Source organism: Alnus glutinosa, chromosome 3 (genome assembly GCF_958979055.1).
Source record: "Alnus glutinosa chromosome 3, dhAlnGlut1.1, whole genome shotgun sequence".
NCBI classification, from domain to species: domain Eukaryota; kingdom Viridiplantae; phylum Streptophyta; class Magnoliopsida; order Fagales; family Betulaceae; genus Alnus; species Alnus glutinosa.
The window spans coordinates 18,371,873-18,395,636 of NC_084888.1; the positions used below are offsets into that span (position 1 = coordinate 18,371,873).

A 23,764-nucleotide genomic window follows, 5' to 3' on the forward strand; every position below is an offset into this window, starting at 1 on the left:
CTGTTAAATAATAATAATAATAATAATAATAAAGAAAAAAAAAGATTTGTAACATGTCGCGCGACAAAATAGATACCGTTATTAAAGGAAGAAATGCAAGAAGTAAAGGTAGATGCAGTCAGTCCCATATACATATACAGGCATGAGTCACTCTCCAACAAAGTCTTTCATTTGACTGGAAGTCAATGTCTTCTTCCACATCTTTTTTTCCCTGATTGAACATAAAATATTTGTTTTTTAGAATTTTTTTTTTGCTTTTGATGACTTCGGTTGATGATGCAAAGCAAAAAAGCATAATGGGAATGTCACTTTTTCTTTCCCTCATCACAGGCATGTACGGACGTTACTATTTGGTAGCATCTTCCTAACTGCTTCCTTTGATGCTAAGCGATCATATTCTCTATTTTAGACAGCGTCTGGGAGTTTGGGAATTGACTGACAAATTTACAGAAGCTGAAACGATGGAGAAGACTACGGTGAAGAAGAAAGAAATTCCTGGCAGAAGCCTCATAGATTTGGTGTTCTCTTGGTCTATCAAGGATGTTCTCAATGAGAATCATTTCAAATCCCAGGTTTGTCAACCATTCAACTCTCTCACCCTCCTCATTGCAAGAACACATGGAGATTATGATATGAATCATTTACTTTTTGGCAACTAGGGGAATATTAATTCATGACCATTTGTTTTTTCAGCCAATAATGCCAAGGCGTGTGATAAATGTAGGCCAATGGGTTATTATTGATCGATTTCTTTGATATTTTTCGTTTTATGTACAAATAGAAAGTAAAGTTGACAGATTTAAGGTTTCGATATTAGTCATATAATTTTATTGCTAGGACTGAAGAAGTTGTATGAATTGAATTTAAGGGCATGCAGATAAAGACAAACGTATAATGTGATTTTGGCAATGTACATTACAGTTCTTCACACTAACCTGAATTTATGACGAAGATTGATTTGGCAATATTATTATTATTTTTATTTTATTTTTTTAAGGAAAGAAAGAAGAGCCTGTCAGCCTCCATCTGATAGTTACTTACCCAAAAAAAAGCCTCCATCTGATAGTTATTACTTGCATGCTAAGAGAGTTGAGAACATTTATACAACTATACATGCATTTTAGATACGTAAACGCCGGCCATCATATTGGGCTAATTTTTATTTTTTATTTTTATTTTTTTTGTACTAATTAAATGCATGGTATTGTTCGTCCTCTCTTTGCTTAATTGCTAGCATGACAACATGAATGGTTAAGCACCACAGAAAAGATTTTAATGGTATAATTAAATTTAAAGGCATACTTGGGCCTGGGTTCAACTTTTCTTACGTCTATATACATATATGTTAAATGTGGTCATTTCCCTAACCGGGATCTTACTATTTTTTTTTTTTTTTTTTTTTTTAAAAAAAAAAATGGAATAACATGAAACCGTGGTTCACAGGAGGTGTTTGCAATCCTTAATTAAGCTTGAGTCTATGCAGATTGATAAGTTTGATATCTGTCAATGAATCAAATCCTGAATCTAATTTAGTGCTTTTCGAAAGTTTTAGCGAAATTAAAGAGGACAAGGCTGGCTTGCAATATGGTGAAGGGATTTTACTTCATTCTTTTATTTTTCCTTATTTTCTTTATGTTCCCATTTCCAGATAGAGATATACCCTTGCAATTATATTTTGATCATGTTGATCACAAGTGCATGAACCTATCTTTCTCCCCTTGAAAATTGAAATCTTAGCCCTGAAATCATTCGGTAACAGGTGAAAAAGATCCCACTGACATTCTCATCGCCCAGAGAATACATGAATTCATTCTATATTCCACTTCTCGAGGAAACACATGCTGACATGTTGTCAAGCATGTCAATGCTGTCTCGCGCGCCTGTTCGTAGAATAGTTTCTGTACGAAAATCAAAACAACATAAAGATCCTGAAGACCTTTTATACTTTGTTACACTGGAGAGAGAATTTAGGACTAAAATTGGGCCATATCAGCCTATGGTTGGAGACCTCATTGCGTTAACAGATGTAAGACGACCAACATGCATTAACGAATTAGATAGACCCTATCTTCTTGCTTTTGTCCAAAGCACAAGAGAATATATGGGTTCTGTTATACTCTCAATATTATCCTCAAGGCCCATCTCTTTTGAAGAACCAAAGAGCAAGAAGAGAGAAACTCTTTATGCCGTTTGTTTGATGAACATGACCACCAATATCCGTATTTGGAGAGCACTGAAGAACTCTGAGCTGGAAGGAGCGAACTTGAACATCATTCAACAAGTGCTGCACCCTAAATCTGCTGTAAGAGTTTTGATCATTATTGCTTACTTTACTCGTGTTGAATTTTGATATATTTGGCAATAATTCCCCTTTTTGTTTTATCTTTTGCAGGATGCTGAAAATCGCTCTATCTGCCTTTCTGAAGAAAATTGCAGCACTGCCTTTGCAGATGCGAGGGCTAGGATCCTCTCTTCTGAATTAAATGACTCCCAAAAAGCAGCAGTTGTTAGCTGTTTGGTTAATAGGGAGTCCAGCAAACAGAGTACTGTCAAACTAATATGGGGTCCTCCAGGGACCGGGAAAACCAAGACGGTCGGTATGTTGTTATTCTCTCTTCTTAAAATGAATTGCAGAACGCTTACATGTGCCCCGACCAATACTGCAGTCTTGGAAGTGACACAGAGGCTTCTAAAGAATGTTGCAGAGTCAGTTGAATATGATGATAGTTGTGCGCTTGGAGATATTGTTTTGTGGGGAAATGGGCAGAGAATGAATATTAGTAATCATCATGGCCTTCTCGACGTGTTCCTTGACAACCGAGTTGATGCTCTAAGAAATTGCTTGGCCTCACCTTCTGGTTGGGTAAATACTTTACAATCAATGATTTGTTTCCTCAATGACCCTCAAGGGCAATACAGCTTATACTTGAAAAACAGAGACGATGATGGGATAAATAGGAATCAAGGAAAGGAGATGATTGATGATCAATCCTCGATAGACAAGAAGAGCAAAAAAATGTTGAAGAAAGTTATTGTTAAAGCCTTAAATGAAAACAAAAGCAAGAAAAAACGGAAGGAAAAGATACCAAAGCATGAGGAAAAGGAAAGTGGGGATGGTTCTTCCCAAGAGAAGGAAAAAAAATGTGATAATCCTCTGACGCTTGAGGAGTTTGTGCAGAGGAGATTCAATTCTATTGAAGTGAGTCTGAAGGATTATCTTGTAAATTTGAGTACCCATTTACCTACTTCTTGTATTTCATTAGAAGTGGTAAAGAAGATGAGAAAAGCTCTTGACTTGCTCAAATCTTTTGGAACTTTGTTGCATACTGTTAGTGCTATTGACAAAGGACTGGAGATAGTCTTGAGTAAAAAATTAGGAAGAAGCAGACATGGACACTTAGAGAAGCTAAGTATTGTGAGAAAAGAGTGTGTTTGCATACTCAGATCACTTCCTAAAAAATTCCCTCGTCTTCCAAAGTCTAGTAATAGGTTTGCGATAAAAAAATTCTGCCTGGAAAAAGCCTGTCTGATTTTCTGCACTGTATCAAGCTCTGCTAAATTGCATACAGAAAAAATGACTCCTCTGGAGATGCTGGTTATAGATGAAGCGGCTCAGCTAAAGGAATGTGAATCAACCATTCCCTTACAACTTCCTGGTCTCCGTCATGCTATTCTCATTGGGGATGAGCGGCAACTCCCTGCTATGGTTAAAAGCAAGGTTTAGAGTTTTTATTATTATGACTATGAATATTCTCTGTTTAGTCTTCCTTTGTCTACGTAAAACCATTTAGAAATTGCTATTATTATTAGGTTTCCGAGGCAGCTAAATTTGGAAGAAGTTTGTTCCAGAGGTTGGCATTGATAGGACACTGGAAAGACCTTCTCAATGTCCAGCATAGGATGCATCCATCCATAAGCTTGTTTCCAAATCGGGAGTTCTATCATAACAAGATTTTGGATGGCCACAATGTCAAAGAAAGAATTTACGAGAGGCGTTTTATTCAGGGTAAGATGTACGGCTCCTACTCTTTCATCAATGTAGCACATGGAAAAGAGGAATTCGATGATAGCCATAGTCTGAAAAACATGGCTGAGGCTGCTGTGGTGTCTCAGATAGTTGCATGCCTTTTCAAAGGTATGTCTATTTTTATCTTCAATTCGTGTTCCGGTGTCGGGTTTGGATTGCGTTGAGACAAGGGTATAAGATTATAAGGGTAAACCCTTACCTGGCCTATTTAATTAAATGAGTCAGATTCCTGAACTTAAATCCGTTAATTTTGTATCAAGTTCGTAGGTCGTATCAAAAAATTGACAGCCTTTATATCGCTTGTTAGGTTCAGGTCATATAGAACCATAGGAATAAAACTATAGAAGTCCTCAACTCTAACCTGCTAATTTTGGGTCGGATTGTAAGTCGTGTCAAAAATAAACTGCCCTATTCAGTATTCATGACTCTCTTCCATTTTTTTGTTGCTAAAGAATCAGTTCGCACAAATGCAAAGGTTAGAGTGGGCATCATCTCACCATACAATGCTCAAGTAAACGTAATTGGTGAGAAGCTCAAAAAGTACAATACAGATTGTAATGGCAACTTCTCCGTCAGTGTTCGCTCTGTTGATGGGTTCCAGGGGGGTGAGGAGGATGTGATAGTCATCTCTACTGTCAGATGTAACAAAAACGGAGAAGTGGGTTTTCTATCCAATCGCCAAAGAGCAAATGTGGCAATAACCCGTGCAAGGTAACACATAATCAAACATATTTTTTTGAGGCAATTTGGTGGTTTTCGCAATTGATAGGCTCAGCTTTCTCTATGCATGCAGGCATTGCCTTTGGATAGTGGGTAATGGAGCGACTCTCGATGAGAGTGGCTCTGTTTGGATGGATATAGTCATTGATGCCAAGAAACGGGGCTGTTTCTTCGATGCCTATGAAGATGAGAGCTTGGCTAAGGCTATGACAGGAGCCATGGAACATGATCACATTGACATTTTACTTAACAACGATTCTTTTCTTTTCAGAAAGACAAGATGGAAGGTACGCATGGTAAAAAAAATTTCTTTTTTGTTGTTGAATATACAGGTTTTTGAGTGCAAAACGGTTGAGGCCCACGTTAGAAAGATATTGAGGGCTTAATTAATATACCATAGTTGGATCCAAACTCATACACTAGAAGTTTCTGGGTTGAGCACTGTCTTGATATGCTATATATTATGAAAAGACTCTCAAGATGTCGATCTTCCCAACATTTTTAAGAACACAACTTGTTTTCTATGCCTCTTTAAAATCTTAGACATAGTAATGCTACATATTACACATTCCTTACACTAGGCTGATGTTCGCGTATGGACGGATTGGTTTTCAATGCAGGTCTTCTTCAGCGATGATTTTTTGGGATCTCTGTCACGAGTTAAAAACCCTGTACTTTGTAAGGAATTAGTTTCTTTATTGACAAATCTTGCAAATGGTTGGCGTCGGCCAGAGAGGAAGAAAAAGCTCTTTGCACATGACGGAACTTCTTCCCAATTATTAGAGCAGTACAAGTTGAGTGGGTCGCTGATTCTTGTTTGGAATGTAGACATTCTCAAGCAAAATTCCAACTATATTCAGATTTTGAAGATGTGGGGCATTGTGTCATTATCTCAAATGCCAAAATTAGCAAATCTTCTTGATATCTTGTTTGGGAGATATACAGAGGCCAAGATGAATCGCTGCAAACACAAATGTTTCGATGGGTATGCATATTTACCTCTATTCATTCTCTCATTTCTAATTAACTGCTATTAAATTTTGAGAAATATCTCACTTTTTAAGCTATATGAAAATCACTTTAGTTTTGTAGACTAGATTGCAAAAAGAATTTCCCTAACTCAGACTCTGTCGAAGAAAGTCATATTTTTTATGGACTTATTTCTTCAAAAATATATATATATATATATTTAAAAAAAAAAAAAAAGAAAAAAAAAGAAAAAAAAAGAAAGGATCAACCACCAAGATTTCTTTAATGCATATACCTAATTAATGATTTTATTTGATACAGGAGTTTAGTTGTTCCAATGAGTTGGCCAATCCACTCGAGTAGTTGTTCGAAAGTTGATGGTGTCCGGTCATTGTCTGAAGAGTTAGCTTCACTCAGTCTAAGCGGTGACTCAAAAACATCTACAACTTCTGGGTGAGTAACAAGTTCAAATTCCCAACAAAGTCTTTAAAAAAATAATAAATAAATAAATTTGAAGCTCCGTTTGTTTCAATGCAAAGTATTTTTTGACATTTGGCTTATACGAAAAATGAGTGATGGCAAAAAACGGTCGGCAACTTCCAACAACCTCCAGGGTGGGTCTGGCGGTTTGACAAGAAGCAGCTCAAATTCAGAAAATGGATTACAAAATTTTAAAACGGACACCATTTTTCGAAACTAAAGATTTTTTGGTCAAGCCGAAATTATTCTCGGTCATACCAAATGCTGAAAAATAGGAAAACTATTTTAAGCTGAAACAAATGGAACCTAAAAGTGCAGTGCAGTGCAGAAACTAATCGAAATTATATATATATGCTGTTAGTTTTTCTTCAATGCTGCATAATGAGAAATTGATCAATGAGTAGTACAATACATGATTGTTTTGGAACTGAATGATTTTCAGAAACAATTTGAAGTCCACAACCAAGGGAAGCGTTATTACACATACTTGGCGAAGAAAGATGCCCGGTTTCGAATGAGGTGCAGTTACCTTCTTCTTCCTGGGAATATAATTTGGGCATGCAATTTTGAAGCCCTCTTCAGTTTTTACCCTAAATTGAGTCACCTCAGTTATTCGATGGGAATATGAATCAAAAATGTTTATCCTTTGTGGGTCTCTTTTGGTCGAATGCCTCAGGGTTAAGCACCAAATAGAAAAAAGAAAAAAAGAAAAAGTAAAGTTTGTGATTGTCAGTGGTGGTCGATTTAAATCTTTTTGTTAGTGTCTACTTAATATTGATGCTTTACGAAAGACAGAGAGAGTGCAGAATCCGCAAGAAAGAAACTAGTCCTAAATCCGATCTCCAATAATAACATCTGGGGATGGCTGAAATTTGTATTGTTGATACTTAATACACATTTGTAAATAAAAGATTACCTGATTTTGATTGCTTTTTTCCATTCAATGTAACAAAACAAAATCTTGACCACGAAATAAATCATCTTCATTTCACCCATGATGATCCTAATGTTACAAAGCTAAAAGACTGGGATGATCAAGATAGTTTTTGTTTCTCGAGTTGGATACTTTGTTTTTTGTTTTTTTTCTTTTAATGGATGACTTGGCACTTGATGATCTATCATTGATGTTGGGTGAGTTGACAAAGAAACTGACGTGTCATATGAGACAGACGTGGCAGATAGCAAACTGTTGACTTTGACAGTAAAGTAACAGAGAGACCTATTTAATACCTAGACAAGGATTAAATGCAAATAAGATGAAAAACCTAGGGATTAAATATGATTTTTCTTAAGCATAAATCCAGAACAACCTCTATTTTTTTTCGAAATTGATTCTTTATAGGCCATTATGCAATCATAACATGTGGTACATGAGAAACAAAGTTGTAGGAAGACTAGCTTTGAACCTCTTTAATAATAAATGGTTGGTACAAGAAAAAAGTAAAAGATAAAAACCCTGTCCTACCATCCTATTCATCTTTTAGTTATTCGATCCTATTCAACTTTGACTAGCAAAGAATATGAATTTTACTGAATTTTGTTCACCATATAACATAGAAAATGGGCAACATCGGATCCGGCCTTATTGTTATCAGCCAATTCTGTACAAGCCCAAACAATCTAGAAATTGAACAAAACTAACTTCAAAGAATTCCGGAGCCCTATGTATCCATAATCCAATAGTCAAAATGTCATAACATGCTTATGCTCCTGAGATAAAAATTTTCCCAATAACTGAACCAGGCATGCAGGCAACACCAAAAAGCAGTTACTATCTTGAGTAACGATCTACGAGTGCCTTAGCTTTCTCTGGTGCAAAGAACCGTGCCTGCACATAACATTAGATGCACACTATCTTATATCTTACGTGCGTGCATATGTGCCAAGGTTCTACACAAGCATGGTAATCATTGTAATTATACATTTAAGGATGGGAAACAAGGTGAGCAGACTCAAATTTTAAAAATCCAACTTCAATCCAATCAACCTCAGTATTAACGAAGAGTCAAAAGTGTCAGGCATTCCATTCTGGGTACGGTTATCCCAGTTAGTTTTAAACTATAATTAACTGGAGCAGCAAATGTTAGTGTACGTGCACTCATTTGATGTCAGTGTAAGCTGTATATAACTACATCAAATTTTTTACTATTAGATACTTAGACATACCAATTGTCTCCATGGAAATTCTCTTGTATCAAAAGAGCTTAATAGTCAATGTAATATGTTGAGCTGCATGAATGGTGAGCATCTATCTGCAATGATTGGGACCGCTGTGTACCATAGTGCCTATTAAGGCTTGCTGGTATTATATGAGTGATCGAGGAAGAATAATGGCCAGAAAAGCATACATATCCATACACATATATACACATGCACCAATATATAGATACATAAATATACCCAATAATATATCACTACATTCATACGTGTGTGTGTGTGTGTGTGTGTGTGTGAATATATATGTAGGTTTTTTGTCTGCACGTGAATTTTGTATGCCTTCATGCATTATACTATGCACACATTTGCTAATAAAAATTGATGTACTCACTTGTATAAACATTCTCTCTGCATCTCCAACTTTACCATTTTCTTTCAAAATGATGCCCTGCAGATGCATCAGAGAAATAAAATTTAGGTGTAAGTTCTATTCATTTCAAAATTATGTAAAGCGCAGAAGGATATGCATCAACCAGCAGAATGACAGAATCACTAACCAAACAGAACAAGGAAGCATGGTGAAGAAAAATCAACACTTTTTTTTTTTTTTTTTTAATGAGTTACAATGTAGGAACACAAGTAGCACAAAAAAGTGACATGATTGTATGCTGTTGTTTAGAAGAGTAAGACTATCAAGTTCCTTGCATCCCTATGATTCTGGTTATTATTTTATTATATGCCTGGGTGACTCACCAAAACAGCCCAAAAAAGCGACATTATAACCGCGGGATTTCAAGTACGCCTGTCACCTCAAATTTTGCCTAAGTTTGTATGAAAAGAAAATTGAACACATAATATCTTACTCAAGTCTTAACAATCATGGAATTTCAATTCACAGAAGGCTACAGAGGCAAAAACCTTTCATCTATGTACGGAAGACATATCTGCTTTATTGTCCTTAAGCATTAACTAATATGTCCTTTCTAATATGACTCGTAACTTTCCTTAACAGGCCACTGAGCGGACATCCTAAATGGTTCTTCCAGAAAAAGGCCAAATACCTTTAGAGCATAAGCACAAACTAAAATGCAATTTTTAGTTGCCTAAGATGGTTAAGAGATCATCTGAGTTTACTAGCAAGGATCACCACCCAGAAGGGGACCAGCTCTCGTCATTTAAAAATCTTTATGCTCTGTTTCTTTCAATGTAAAATGGTTTCTGAAAAATGATGTCAGCATTTTCTAGTATTTGGTGGAGGTAAAAATAATAGTCAACCGGATAATGATATCCGTTTGACAAAAAATGCTTAGTAAATTTCAGAAAATGATTTACACTTTAAAGCGTAAATCAATTTTCCCAAACAGCAGACGTATTCGACCCTCTTTTAAACGGTCAAATTCCGGCCAGCTGGCTGGGATCTGGCCAGAACGGCCGAATTTCAGCCTATTGGTCGGGATCCAACCGTTCCATGCCAGATTCCAACCGTTCTGGCCGGATTCCGCTACAAATACCTAGATTCCAACCACCTTCACTGGAATCCGGCACACCCATTTTATATTATATATTTCTATGTTGTGAATAAGAATTGATTTTTATAAGTTAATATGATTGAATGAAAATATAAAAAATATGTGATTTTCTATACGCGCCAAACACCGTAAAATGTATTTCAGCGAAAAACATTTTACTAAAAAATGACTTCATTTTTTACGACGGAAACCATTTTACGTCGAAACAAACGGAGCATGAATTTCCCTCCATTTTTAGTTGGATGTAAGACATCAAAAAAGAGATCCAAAATAAAATTTCTTGTGACGTCACTCACCTCTCAATTAATCTACTACTGTTAAGGTCTCACTTTACATCCCTAAAAGATACATATGTCTTCTCATATCTCTTCCCCCTCTGCTGATATCTTGTGCTCTCTTTGTAAAAATGCTGAAGACTCCCTTAAGCACATTTTTCTTAGCTGTATTTATGCTCTGGGTTGTTTGGAGGGAATCCTTTTGGCCCTTAGACACCCTTGCTCTCAGGATCATCAACATTACTGGGTGGGTCTCCACCATTATCTATATGCCTCGATCGGCTATGGAGATGTTGGGGAGTTGGAGAGGACAAAAGGGCAACCGGGTGATGGCGCCAATTTGGATAATGGCTCCGTTGTGTTGAATGCGGTGTCTCTGGAAGGAACGGAATGCACGTAGTTTTAAAGATTGTGAAACTGGTTCGCTTAATTTGAAGAAGTTAGTGATATAAACCTTGTTTATGTGGAGAGTGACGCTACATTCTGATACGTTCAAATTTTCCTAGGGCTAGGTGGCACTACCGTAGCCACCAAGAAACCCCAAGCCGGCTGGAATAAGGAGTTTAATTCTCCATATTTTATTTCCTTAAGTATTTAGTTTAATAAGGAATGTATTTTCTATTAGTTATTTCCTTCTTAGTTTATTTTCCTGCATTGTATTATGACGGCTAAACCTAATGGTTATGTCTTATGAGCTAGCCGTCATCTATTTAAGTGTAATCCTACTCAATGAATAAGCATGCTGAATTATTATGAAAACCTAGACCTTTTTGGTTGTTTTGGAGATCAAGGCTCTCTCAAAGTAGCCATTGGAGATCACGGCTCTCTCGAAGTAGCCCATATCCCTTTTCTTGTTCTTTTTACTATTTTAATTGCATCAAGTGGTATCAGAGCAAAGGTTGATTGTTTTCTAAAACAATCTCTGATCCACATCATCACCATTCCATTCTGGAATGAAGAGGAACGAGCGAGGCTAGACAAGATGCGGTCAGAATTCCTCGCATACAAAGAAGAAGCGAGCAAACGGATGGAGGAGATAAGGAAAAGAATTAAAAGCTTTTCTCCACCACGCACCTCCCCGGCAAGCCAAGCCCCACCCCTAACACCTACCCCACCGGCTGCCACCATCACAAAAAAGAGGAAGAAAAGAGCGGTTGAAGTAACAAAAATCCATCCACACCAGCATTCCACCAAACTACCGTCGATCGGCCGCAAGTCAGCCCACCTCAGCCGTAAATTTAGAAGGCACCAGACCCAACCTTCCAAACGCGCCGTCATCAACTCACGCCGCGCCTCCATGCCTCTAGAAGTCACTCGTGTTCACTGTGGTGCGAGAGAGGTAAAGAAGAGAGTAAAAGGGACTCTTGCAGCGAAGTTCTGTAACACTGGACAGACATGCGTTTGTGCAAATAGAGTTCGTGTACAAGAAGTTATTTACAAGAAATCAGTAAAAGCTTGTTCAAAGCTGTCCAAAATCTCCAAGTTGGGGATGGCTTTACTATGGGTGTGGTCCAGGGTCCTTTGATCAATGAAGCTGTAGTGAAAACAATGGAAGGGCAGGGACTAATTTTTGCAAAACCAGAATTCTTCCTTGGGGACAAGGAAGATGTTAGGGGAGAGGGATGATACGTTCAAATTTTCCTAGGGCTAGGTGGCACTACTGTAGCCACCAAGCAACCCCAAGCCGGCTGGAATAAGGAGTTTAATTCTCCATATTTTATTTCCTTAAGTATTTAGTTTAATAAGAAATGTATTTTCCATTAGTTATTTCCTTCTTAGTTTATTTTCCTGCATTGTGTAATGACGGCTAAACCTAATGTTTATGTCTTATGAGCTAGCCGTCATCTATTTAAGTGTAATCCTACTCAATGAATAAGCATACTGAATTATTATGAAAACCTAGACCTTTTTGGTTGTTTTGGAGATCAAGGCTCTCTCGAAGTAGCCATTGGAGATCACGCCTCTCTCGAAGTAACCCATATCCTTTTTCTTGTTCTTTTTACTATTTAATTGCATCACATTCTATGTCTGATTTTTTAGATTTGTGTTCTTCACTCTCTTTGGTTTAGGGGTATCATGTATACATCCTGTGTACTTTGAGTTATGCCCCTTTGTGCTTTTTTTTTTTTTTTTTTTTTAAATATACTTTACTTATCAAAAAAAAAAAAAAAAAAAAAAAAAAAAAAGAAAAAAAACAAGAATGTCAGAATTATCTTGAGATTGATTCCAAGTTATTTTTCTTCTTGTTTGTTTTGCTATTGAAGGAGACCGGATGGGATGGAAATGATTGATTAGGCATCCGAAAGGTCAAGGCAAGGACAATCAAAATTCGGGGACGAATTCTCTCCAACCTCAAGAGAATGATGCAAATCAATTTACAAGACGACCACTCAGAGAAATAAATTCATTTCTTGTGATTTCGACATTAAATAGAGACAAACTTAGTTGCATTGGAAAGCTTATTCAAAGGGCTACAAAGTTGTATTTCACGAAAATTTCATAATTCCAACATTTACTAGGTGAAAGTTGTCTTTTGGTATTCTATTTGCCGCAGGGTGTTTTATTTCATTTTTGTTTTTTATTATTTTTTATGGTTTCAACTTTAGGCTCTATATAAACCTAATAATGATGGGCTTCGCCGCTAGTTATGTTGTGTTATCAGTTTTCTATCAATAAGAATAAGATACTCTAGTGAGAGTTGTTCTATAATTTTCCTGTAATTGCTTGAATTTTCTAGGATTATGAAAGAGTTGTGATTCTTGTGATCATTTGTCTTTGCTACCTAGTCCCCAAGCTACATCGGTTATCAAAAACCTCCATTGGTGTTGAGTTTAAAGAAGAGATCAATTGTTTCTAAGCTTATTAATTGTCAAAATGCAGGAAACACCTTTCTGGATGCTTCCATAGCATCTCATTTCTCTCATATTATGCATTAAATAGTAATAACAGCAATCTGAGAGAAGCATCAATATTTAGAATAATTCGAAGTAACAATTATTTCAAATATTTAGAATAATCTGTTAGCTTCGAGACTAGAATCGCCATCTTCATCCTTCTCTTCCTTCTATCTCTCAAACTTCCCTTCCTGTTTTTGGTGTATTTGTTTTTTCCGTCTAGGAGTGGCGCGTGGAGGCACGTAATGCTAGGTTATAGCTTTGGCCCGTCGGGTGAGCTCTGGGATGTAGCTTTCAATGAGCTCTTTCTTCCGAGAGGGTAAGGTGGATGGCTGGAGATAACTTTTTTAAGTTGCTGTGGTGTGGAGGCTAAAAAGTTTGATCTTTCGATGAGGGAAGGGGCCTCAGTCCTTCGGTTGGAGGAAAGGAGGAAGGGCCTTTCTCATGTTGCATTTTTGGGTTCGTTGTGTACTGGGTGGTTACTTTCGGCAATGGAGGAGCTGGTTCGATTCTCGGGTTCTAAGGACTTCATCAAGAGTTTCAGGGAGGGTTTGAGACTAACTATCGCTCATAGAGGTTGAAATAGCTCTGGACGTGGCGGTGTACACTGGGGGTGGCTGGAGATTTCTCATTTTGGTCCCTGAGGGCATGAAGGGTGGAGTTGGAGTCACTTAGGCGCTGAACTTGTAACGACCCACCTCCAACGACATAATATAATCCACCTTTGGCAATCCCAAACCAGACTTCCCAGGAGGTCACCCATCTTGGTACTACTCTCGCATAATCACGCTTAACTGCGGAGTTTTGATAGGTTTATGGTCATCACGGCTTTAAAATGCGTTGTTTCAAGAAGTGTGAGAATATACATATAAGCACATCTTCATTCCCATACCCAGGCAATCTATGATGCCAAAATCAACCCCTCTTGGAACCCAGCGTCCCCACTGGCAACCATCATGGGCTTGTGCACTCTCCCCATCTCAAGCTGAGCAATAGTTTTGATATCAATTGTAACGATCCACCCCCCGCGACACTATTTTTTGTTTCTGGCTTCCCTGAACCAGACTTTCCAGGAGGTAACCCATCTTGGTACCACTCCCACAATCACCCCCTCTTAGGACCCAGCATCCCCGTTGGCAACTCTCATGGGATCACCCCATTCTTGGTATCCTAGAGAGTGCCCTCTGACGACCCTCGTGGGTTTGTGCACGCTCCTCCCATCTCAGGCTGAGCAATGACTCTGATACCATTTGTCAAAGACACAATATTATCCGCTTTCAGCTCCCCTGAACTAGACTTCTCAGAAGATCACCCATCCCGGTACTACTCCCGCATAAGCACGCTTAACTGTAGAGACAGCAGAGTTTTGATAGGTTCATTGTCATCACGACTTTAAAACGCGTTGTATTAAGAAGGGCGCGAATATACATATAAGCATAACATAATTCCCATATCCAGGCGATGTGGGACGCCATAATCAACCCCTGTTAGGACCTAGCGTCCCCGCCAACAACCCTCACGGGCTTGTGAACTCTCCCCCCATCTCAGGCTGGACAATGGCTTTAATACCACTTGTAACGACCCACCCCCAACGACACTGTTTTCCGTTTTAGGCTCCCCCGAACTAGACTTTCCAAGACGTAATCCATCCTGGTACCACTCTCGCATAAGCATGCTTAATTGCGGAGTTCTGATAGGTTCATGACCATCACGGCTTTAAACATGTTGTTTCAAGGAGGGTGCAAATATACATATAAGTACATCCTCATTCATACCTAAGCGATGTGGGTCGTCACAGAACTGAGCAAGGTAAAGGCTTTATTCGATTCCACGATGGGTCCACCGATTGGTGTCCCTTGTTCGATGGGGAACGGTCATTTAGGGTTGTTGTTGCTCCGTCGTATGCAGAGGTGGTTAGCTTGGTGGTAAGCTCTTCAGATATGCAGCTTCTTGCCGCGAACGGGAATTTGGGTCAGAGGGCAGATTTTTTGCTTCCAATGCGAGGACCCTACTTTAGTTCTGATGGAGGTGCAGTCAATGGTGAAATGCTACGATCTGGAGAAGCAAACTCTGGATCCGTTGGGTAAGTACAATCGAGTTGCAGATGTTGACAAGACGAAGGTTTTCGTTGGTAATTTGTTGGGCAAAGACCCTTCTGACTCCCAATAGCGGTCCACTACGTGAGGCAACGTTGTGTGCTCTGATGGAGACGCAAAAGTTAGGAAGGAGAAGATGATTTCTCTCCTTGGGGCGTGGAAAAGTCAGTTGGTTAGGCTAAAGGCAGAGATCTACCAGGCTTTGGGGGATCTTCCGGAAGGTTTTAAGGGCTTTGGGCTTGGCCTTTCTCAAAATCCCAAGCTTGTTTGGCATCATAAGGGTGGGTGGCGTTGGGCTTCCATGTGCAAATCCAAGATCCAACCCAAGTCTCGATCCAAGTCTCATAAGATTGGGCTCGCCTCACGGGATGTAGTTCTGGTCCTGGCAGCTTCGTCGAAGGTGGTCTTGCTTCCGCAGATCGTGTCTTAAGAGGCCCGACAAAATGGTCTTTGGCCGGAGACTGTTAACCTTGGAAACCAGATTTCATCGGAGGTCTAGTCTCAAGCTGCGTGTGTTGATGATGTTGGCTCAACCATTACCAAAGATCGTACCCAACAATTCATTGGCCCTCCAGCCCTTGCCGTAGATTCCCAGAACCTGCCTAAGCTCGTGAAGTATTATCATCGTAGGTCTAAGGCCAGGAGGGGCTCGAAGAGGGATGTTAGCCTTCTTGCTGGTGAGTGGATTTCCGTGATCAATGCTCCACATGTCTTGCCTCTGTCCTTCGACCTGAGCCTGCCTTCAGGTTTTGTTTTTAATGGGTCTTCTGAGCTTTGTTCGGCGAAGAGACAATTGGTCTACCTTTGTTCCCGACGATGTCTGACACCGGAGCTCTCTTTTTGTTACCGCTTAGGCCAGTTTTTGCCAGGTTTGTCTTCTATTATCCGTCTCCATCCTTCTCAGATCTCGGGTGCTTTTCGTTGCCCCCCCTGCCGGTGGATGGTTCCCCTCGTTTCGTATGTGAGGTGGGTGAATCTTCGAAGGGGTGGGGGGGTGATATGGATGGTATTGGGGATGGAGAGAATGGGGAGGGGGGGATGACGGCTACTCCGAGGTAGTGCCAAGTGCGAAGGAGCTCGCTCTCACTCTAGGGATCTCATTTGGAGGTAATGAGAAAAGTTTTCTGAATCTGTTGACTATTCTTGAAGAGGAACAACATCGTGAGGTTGTGGGTTCTGCTTCTACTCCGAAGGGGAGAAGGGAGCTTAAAAATTTGGAATGTTCTATTAACTTTGATGCTAGAGGCATTGGTTCTAGCCGGGGTAAAGACAAGGCTATTTTGCGGGTTTAGGGCTTCTTTGTGGGTTTAGGGTTTCTTTTGTTGGTGTCTTGGTGTTTCTCTTTTTTGGGTTCTTTCCTTTTTTTGCTTTGGTGTTCCTTGTGTATACTTTTTGTGTACTTAGGGTTACCTCATGTTTTTCTAATGAATTTGTTTGATTACCTATCAAAAAATAATAAGTAAAATATTAATTATGAATGTTTTACCTGCTGTGGAAAGTCATAAACTTGGTTTCAATTTAGTAGCCTTTTTTCTTTTATGGCTAGGGGTTTCTTGGCTAATTAAAGATTTTTTTTTCCCAGTGTTAAACAATTAAAAATGTGAATTCTTCGGAGTATTTATAGGTAGATTCTTGTAGTACTAATAAGACACTATCGTTAACATTAGAATACAGCACATGTGGATGACAAAATGTCATATAATCTGTAGTAGAATTTTGCCCCTCCTTAATAAACAAAACCCCAAATTTTCTAACAATCAGCATGAAATATTCCATTCAGAAGTGCAGTTGGATAAAACATGGACAAGGTTTCCAACCAATACCAAGTTTTATTCTTCTCCTTTTAAAAATTGTCTAGCAGTACATAAAACAGATCAGTTCACCTTTTAAAAATTTAGCTAAAACTTTGTTCATTATCATATGTATTTCAGAGCTGGCATTTTGTATTTATGATAATATACTGGTTTAATCAGAAAAATAATTTCCATAATTAGTTAAAAATGAAGAATAAAAAATTCTAAACCATTTGGCTAGTACGTACATGACAAAACTAGAGAGAGAAAGAGAGAGGAACCTTAGCTAAGTAACCGCGGAAGTCATCAGGGTGACTGGAAATGAGGCGATCATAAACAGATACAGCATCACTGATACGGCCCCAATCTGAATAGGCTTTACCAAGAAGTAATTCAACCTGAAATTACATCTCATCACAAGGAATGAAAAAGGAAAATGACCAAAAAAAAAGAAAGAAAAAAGAAGCCATTGAAAATCAGATTTTACGTAAGAAAAACAATTAAACCCAAAAATGACATCTGATAGCGAGAAACAAAAGATGGAAAATTTAAATAAAAAAATATTATGACAATGGTATAGGAAGGAATATTCTAAAATCAACATAACTTCTGTTGAAGCTCTAAATGGATGAGAATTTGATTTCACTCTTTACATGTTCTTTTTTGATAAGTAACTCTTTACAAGTTCTTGAAAATAAAGGTACAAAAATCATTTTTTTTTTCTTTAACCAAAAAGATCATCCACATAAAACTGAAGTCATTTCCATTTGTTGAAGGAATACAGGGTTTGTTTCAAGAAAATATCAATAAACTTCAAGAATTGTAAGTTCTCTAAAACCATTTGCCAAACCAGCAAATCGATCAGAACGTTAAAACCTAAACCCATATTAGAGGCAAATAGCTCTGGAGTCGCATTTTTAGCAATGCTTAAAATCCTCCTTTTTTTCTTTTTTTTTTTTCTTTTTCATTTACTTGTTTTTCCTTAATATTTGGGAGCTTAGACATGATGAATCTGTTATTGAGAGATAGCAACTCACTTGAACAGGGTCCACCTGCTGCAATGTTGTTTCTTCAGCCTCACCATTGGAATTTTCTGAATTCAGACGTTCACGAGAGGCCACAAGGTATTGAACGGCCTGCATTAAAAACGACGAGAGAAAAGAATGCTGCAATTGATCACAAATCTGCTTGTCTAACAGGCTGTTACATGATATCGTTCATTAAATGACCATCACATGCTTGGATACCATTTTGTTGACTTAAAAACTATTAAATCACTAATTGCCTTAAAAGCTTAAGGCTGATAGAAAAAAGATGAATTTGATCATTTAATTAATATTTTATCACTTCCCCTCAAGTGTGTTTAAACTCCTCTTTAATAAGGACTAACACGTGAAACATTTAATTGAAATATAAAGTAAATTATATAGACAGGCTTTGAACTTAGAACTCCTATTTTAATATCATATTAAATCATTATTTATCCCAAAAGAGAGACCAAAAATAGTCAACAAAGAAAAACGAAGAATTTGGAGAAAGAAGAGGAAGAGGAATATCGTCTTATTCCAATCTATTGCTTCATACACTTGTTTAAATAGAAAAGTCCTATTGCCTATTATGGAAAAATACTTTTTTCTTATTACAAAAATAGAAATGAAATCAAAAGTAATCAAATCGGGTAAAATGCATATCAAAAGTTTCCTTCTTCAACACTCCGCCTCAAGCTGAGGCAAAGATGTCTCACATGCCCAGCTTGCATAATGCTCAATGAAGAGTGCTACTAAACACTCCCTTCGTCAAAATATCAGCAAGTCGTTCTCACATCTTCACATATGGTGTACAAATTAATCATGCACACAATTTTTCCTTGATAAAGTGTATCAATTTCAATGCGGTTAATTCAATTATGTTGAACAGGATTATGAGTAATATTAATGGCAACCTTATTTTCGCAATATAATCTCATCGAATCCTTATAATCATATCAGAGTTCTTTCAATAGAATCTTCAACCATAATAATTCACATATCCCGTGGGCCATAACTCAAAATTCAACCCTACGCTAGATTGAACCACTGAGCCTTCCTCACCCACATACAATCACCCTTCGTGAAACATGCACCAATCGAGAATGAGAAGTTTCAATCGTCATAGGTTCACCGGTGACGCTGGTGGCACTGAATCACCCAAAACGCAGGTGTTCTAGAAGCATCTCGAACGTCGGTCTTTTGTGGCCACCAATGAAAACTGAACTTGAGTTCGCCGACACATCGACGAAACCAACAAAAAAACCCAAGAAATGAAAACCAACCACACCCGCTCTAACACCAAGTTTAAATAAAAAGACAAGGAATTTGGAGAAAGAAGAAGAGGAATATTGTCTGATTCCAATGCATTGCTTCATACACTTACATGAGTTTAAATAGAAGAGTCCTACTACCTATTATGGAAAAACACTTAATTGCTTATTAAAATAATACGAATGAAATAAGATGTAACCAAATCAGGTAATAAACGCATATCAAAGTTTCCTTCTTCAACAGAAACCTCAATAATATAGATTCAATATCCCAAAAGCATTAGATGAGAATTCAAACACTTGCAACCATCATCAATGTTTTTCGGATTCAAAAAGTAATGCGCTTGACAACAATTGACTTCAACTAAAGAAAGCTAGCTTTTGGCACGACTTGTGGTGTGAGGATATGACTCTCAATGTAGCTTTTCCAGCTCTGTTTGGTATACCCTCTGTGAAGGACACCTCTATTGCAAATAATTTAGAGTTTTTGGGTGGTTCCAACCAGTGAAACGTGAGCTTTGCTAAAGAAGCGCATGATTGGGAGGTGGATGTTTTTGCTTCTTTCTTCCAGGTGCTGCATTCAGTTATAATTAGAAAAGGCGGTGAAGACAAGCTTTGGTGGGTCCCTTTTAAAAAAGGCATATTCAAGGTCAAGTCTTTCTTTCACTCCTTGGCTAGTTTTGTAGGTACTCGCTTCTCCTGGAAGTGTGTGTGGCGTACCCAAGCTCCTTCAAGGGCGGCCTTCTTTTCGTGGCTAGCGACTCTTGGAAAGATCCTCACCTTGGAGAATCTCAAGAATCGTCATGTTATCATGATAAACAGATGTTGCATGTGTAGGAAGACGGAGAAGTCCATGGACCATCTTCTTCTCCATTGCGATGTGGCTTCTGCTTTGTGCTATTCTCTCTTCAGTAACTTTAAGTTGTCTTGGATTATACCACGATGGGTTATCGATCTGCTCGCTTGTTGGTGTCTTCAGGTCGGTCAAGGAGTGCTACAGAGTGGAAAATGGCGCCCACTTGCCTTTTTTGGTACTTATGGAGGGAAAGAAATAACCAGAACTTTGAGGACGTGGAGAAGACCTCTGAGGAGATCCTATACTCCTTTTATCACACTTTATATCTTTGGACTACGGCTTATGTGTTCCTCTTATCTTTTAGTTTTCTTGATTTTCTTACTCGTTTCCCTAGTTAGGTGTTTCCTTTTGTATACTCCTAGTCTACTAAGAGGCGCCTCATGCTTTTAATGAGATTGGCTTATTACTAATCAAAACTAAAGAAAGCTAGTTTGTGTTTGCTTTTTCTTCATGGGAGGAAGCTAGCTTATATTTTCTAAGAATATACCTCTAACCCAAAACATGTAATCAACTAAGCGTGTAGAAAACTTCATAACATGATGGCATTTGTCAGTGCAAGGACCCTTGGCCAGCCCCACATGGTCCATCAACACAATGAATGATGATGGAATGACAAACATAAGCCCATTGAAAACGATTTTACATTTTGAATCAGTGCTAGTTTCAATCTACAAGTATGATGACAAACCTCATCTGGTTTCTTAGCCGCAAGTAATGCATTTGTAAGGCCACGCAAAACTTCAAAATTGATATCTTTAGACACCTGTTAGGTAATGAGAACGTATTTATTAAAAGACCTAGTGAAATAGGTTAATAATAATTGGTGCAGATATTCCTCAACTAAAATGAAATAAAAGCACCTTATGGCATAAAGAGCTTCAAATTCTGCTTCCTGCACTTTCTTTCAGTTATATACATGTGATTATCAATTTTACATATTTCCTCATCATACACTAATGCAAATCAAATGAAACACAACATACACGGAAAGAAAAAATCTAAAGTCAGGTTATCCATGAAATACTATAATCGTAGACAAAGAACAGATAAATGTAAATCTCATCCAAAAAAACAAGTTTATATTACTTGTGCATAAATTTCATCTAAAAGAATCTGCATTCCAAGTCTTATATTTAGATAAGTTATGTACAATGTGTTATCTAAATAGAACAATGTTTCCAGGTCAATAGAACATAATCTCTCAAAATATAAAAGCCATTAGTATCAACATTAAACATTAATTTGTATCAGTTTACGGGCTAAACAGCCACACAGAGAGAGAGAGAGAGAGAGAGAGAGAGAGAGAGAGAGAGAGAGAGAGAGAGAGGGGCAAGATCATGCTACCTCGTGCATAACTTTCTACTAAAACCCTAATTACCTTTTGTAGGACACATCTTTTGCTAATCCCACAACTGAAATAATTTCATTCAGAATCCATCATGCAAACCATAATATCTCATTGATTGGATGTCAGCAGCTATGTGATCCGAACAATTGGCATTGCAACTCATTTCATTGAAATTAACATATGTAAAAATGAATATAGACTACTATATAAAATGGGACAGCTCTCAGTCTCTGATCAACTTCATGATTCATCTTAGGAGTGCATGATGAGCATGGGAAGGGAACATGTTCCATTGACGGGCTTGGTGATATATGGATTCAAATATAAAGTTAAGTACGTAGTAAATGGTGTGATCTGATATATTCGAAGGGGGTGGGATAATTTTTATAAGTTTGTGCGCATGGAGATAGGCCATTGAAGCTTTGTTATCCAGTTTTGTTCAGTATTGCTTGATTTAAAGACGCCTATGTGGTAAAAAATTTCTATGTGCCAGATGGAGTTGCACATTAGAATGTTGTCTTTACGCACCTTGCACAAGATTGGGAGGTGGAGATGGTCCTTTCCTTATATGAGCGGTTGTATTCTCATTAGATTTGGCATGGAGCGGTTGACAAGTTAGTTTGGAGTCTCTCTAAGAGGGGGCATTTTGAAGTGAAGTCATTCTATAAAGCCTTAGTGTTACGGGCCTGTGTTTGTGAACGGGTGATTGGTTTGGTGAGAGGCAAAGCCACAGGATCGATTTTCCTGAGCTTACCTATGGTGAAGGTGGTGAAGTGATAATGGGGTATCAGAGGTACCCATGACTCCCAACAACTACTGGAGTTGTGTTTTGATAAATTTCAGCATACCTTTATTTCTCCAAAACCCCTTATTAATAGGGTGCAATACTAACATGGCAATAAATGCTTGATATCCGATTCTAGGGAAAGTATAATTCCCTTATTCGGTCTCCTATAATTCTGCTGCTAGTGGGGATTATAATCCCTTATTCTTAGGCTGCTAGAGGGGGATAACAACCCCTTATTTCTAGGAAATTCCCAACCCAAAGTCGTGCTCCCCAAGCACTGACTTTTTCTCCCTTACATTCCATATGTGTCTCAGCCGCCACTAGGGTTTACTAGGGTTTTGTTACGCCTAACATATGTACGTAACACTTAGCTAGTCAAGAGGTTTTCTCTTTTCCTTAGAAGAGAATTTGGCATGTTAAGGCTCTGTTGCAGGTGTCGTTTTTTGTGTGGACAACAGCCTTAGGAAATATCTTGACGCATGACAATCTGTGTAGGCATCATATAGTGGTGGTTGAGTGGTGTTATATGTGCAAGAAGAGTGGGGAATCCATTGACCACCTCTTACTTCGTTGTAACGTTGCACATGATATGTGGAGCATTTTTAATAGTTTGTTTGGGGTGGAGTGGCTCATGCCGTGACGGGTGCTGGATTTGTTAAGTAGTTGGAGCAATTTGTTGGGTCGTGGTCAAGTTAAGCAAATTTTGAAGCAGGTTCCCTCATGTGTCATGTGGGGTCTTTGGCGTGAGAATAATGCTCGGCATTTTGAAGATGTAGAAATACCGTTGTTGGAGTTGCGTCGAAACGTGCTTAATACTTTATTTATATGGGCCTTGGCTCATCATAGCCCGAGTCGTGCTACGTTTTCAGAGTTTTCAATTTCTTGCTTTTCTGTTTCCTTTTTTTTAGAAGCACTTGGTATACTTCCTGTGTGTACTAGGGTTGCGCCCCTCTGTACTTTTTAATGATATGACATTATTTATCAGAAAATTGATAAACAAGAATACACGTGTACATGCCCACATACAAGCGCGCGTGCACACACACAAAAAAAAAAAAAAAAAAAAAAGAAAAAAAAAAAAGAAAAAAAAAAAAGGATGAAGAAGAAAGAAAACTCTGGTTATGCACTAGCATGATGCGATATAGAAGAGGCTCAACAAGAAGCAAATATACAAAGAGGCCTAATTTGGGACTTCCACTGGCTATTAGATGGTCTAAAGTAATGGCTCATTGGTCTTATTTAGGTGTCCTCATGTAATTTGGCTTTTATTCATGATCTTTCATCCCATATGGCTAACCAACATATATGTTAACTAATCTACTCCAGGAGCCAGCAAACTGAAGAACCCGCAGATAAGAGAAAAACTAAATTTAACAGTTAGCCAAGGAAAATGACTCCTGATAAAGACAAGATCAACTTTGGCCAGACATGCTATATATATATACTGAGGAATAATTGGTACACAACAGTTGTGCAACTGTTGTGCACCACTCTAGAGACATAGGATGGGTCCCACGTGGAACCCACCCCATAT

At 38.2% G+C, this 23,764-nt stretch overlaps 2 protein-coding genes across 2 annotated transcripts in view; one reads left to right on the forward strand and one right to left on the reverse strand.

The window, feature by feature from the left end:
* Positions 1-252: 252 nt before the first annotated feature.
* Positions 253-7,123, forward strand: LOC133863672 (uncharacterized). The gene is made up of 9 exons (XM_062299713.1): positions 253-572; positions 1,760-2,302; positions 2,393-3,718; positions 3,811-4,135; positions 4,480-4,738; positions 4,821-5,034; positions 5,368-5,732; positions 6,038-6,169; positions 6,639-7,123. The coding sequence occupies exons 1-9, from the start codon at positions 381-383 to the stop codon at positions 6,712-6,714; spliced, it is 3,432 nt and encodes a 1,143-aa protein (XP_062155697.1). The 5' UTR covers positions 253-380; the 3' UTR covers positions 6,715-7,123.
* A 456-nt stretch (positions 7,124-7,579) lies between these two features.
* Positions 7,580-23,764, reverse strand: part of LOC133863673 (uncharacterized) — a 44,985-nt gene continuing 28,800 nt past the window's right edge. The window contains exons 11-15 of the mRNA XM_062299714.1: positions 20,784-20,858; positions 17,978-18,076; positions 17,222-17,338; positions 8,745-8,801; positions 7,580-8,024 (exon numbers count right to left, since the gene is read on the reverse strand). Coding sequence (XP_062155698.1) covers positions 7,968-8,024; positions 8,745-8,801; positions 17,222-17,338; positions 17,978-18,076; positions 20,784-20,858 — 405 coding nt within the window. The 3' untranslated portion in view covers positions 7,580-7,967. The remainder of the gene's footprint in view (positions 8,025-8,744; positions 8,802-17,221; positions 17,339-17,977; positions 18,077-20,783; positions 20,859-23,764) is intronic.

Bases quoted from the DNA above. Each gene is read 5' to 3' on its own strand.
- LOC133863672 (XM_062299713.1), top strand. From the start codon at position 381: ATGCTAAGCGATCATATTCTCTATTTTAGACAGCGTCTGGGAGTTTGG. The intron at 573-1,759 runs GTTTGTCAACCA...ATTCGGTAACAG, and splicing joins AGAATCATTTCAAATCCCAG to GTGAAAAAGATCCCACTGAC. The intron at 2,303-2,392 runs GTAAGAGTTTTG...TATCTTTTGCAG, and splicing joins TGCTGCACCCTAAATCTGCT to GATGCTGAAAATCGCTCTAT.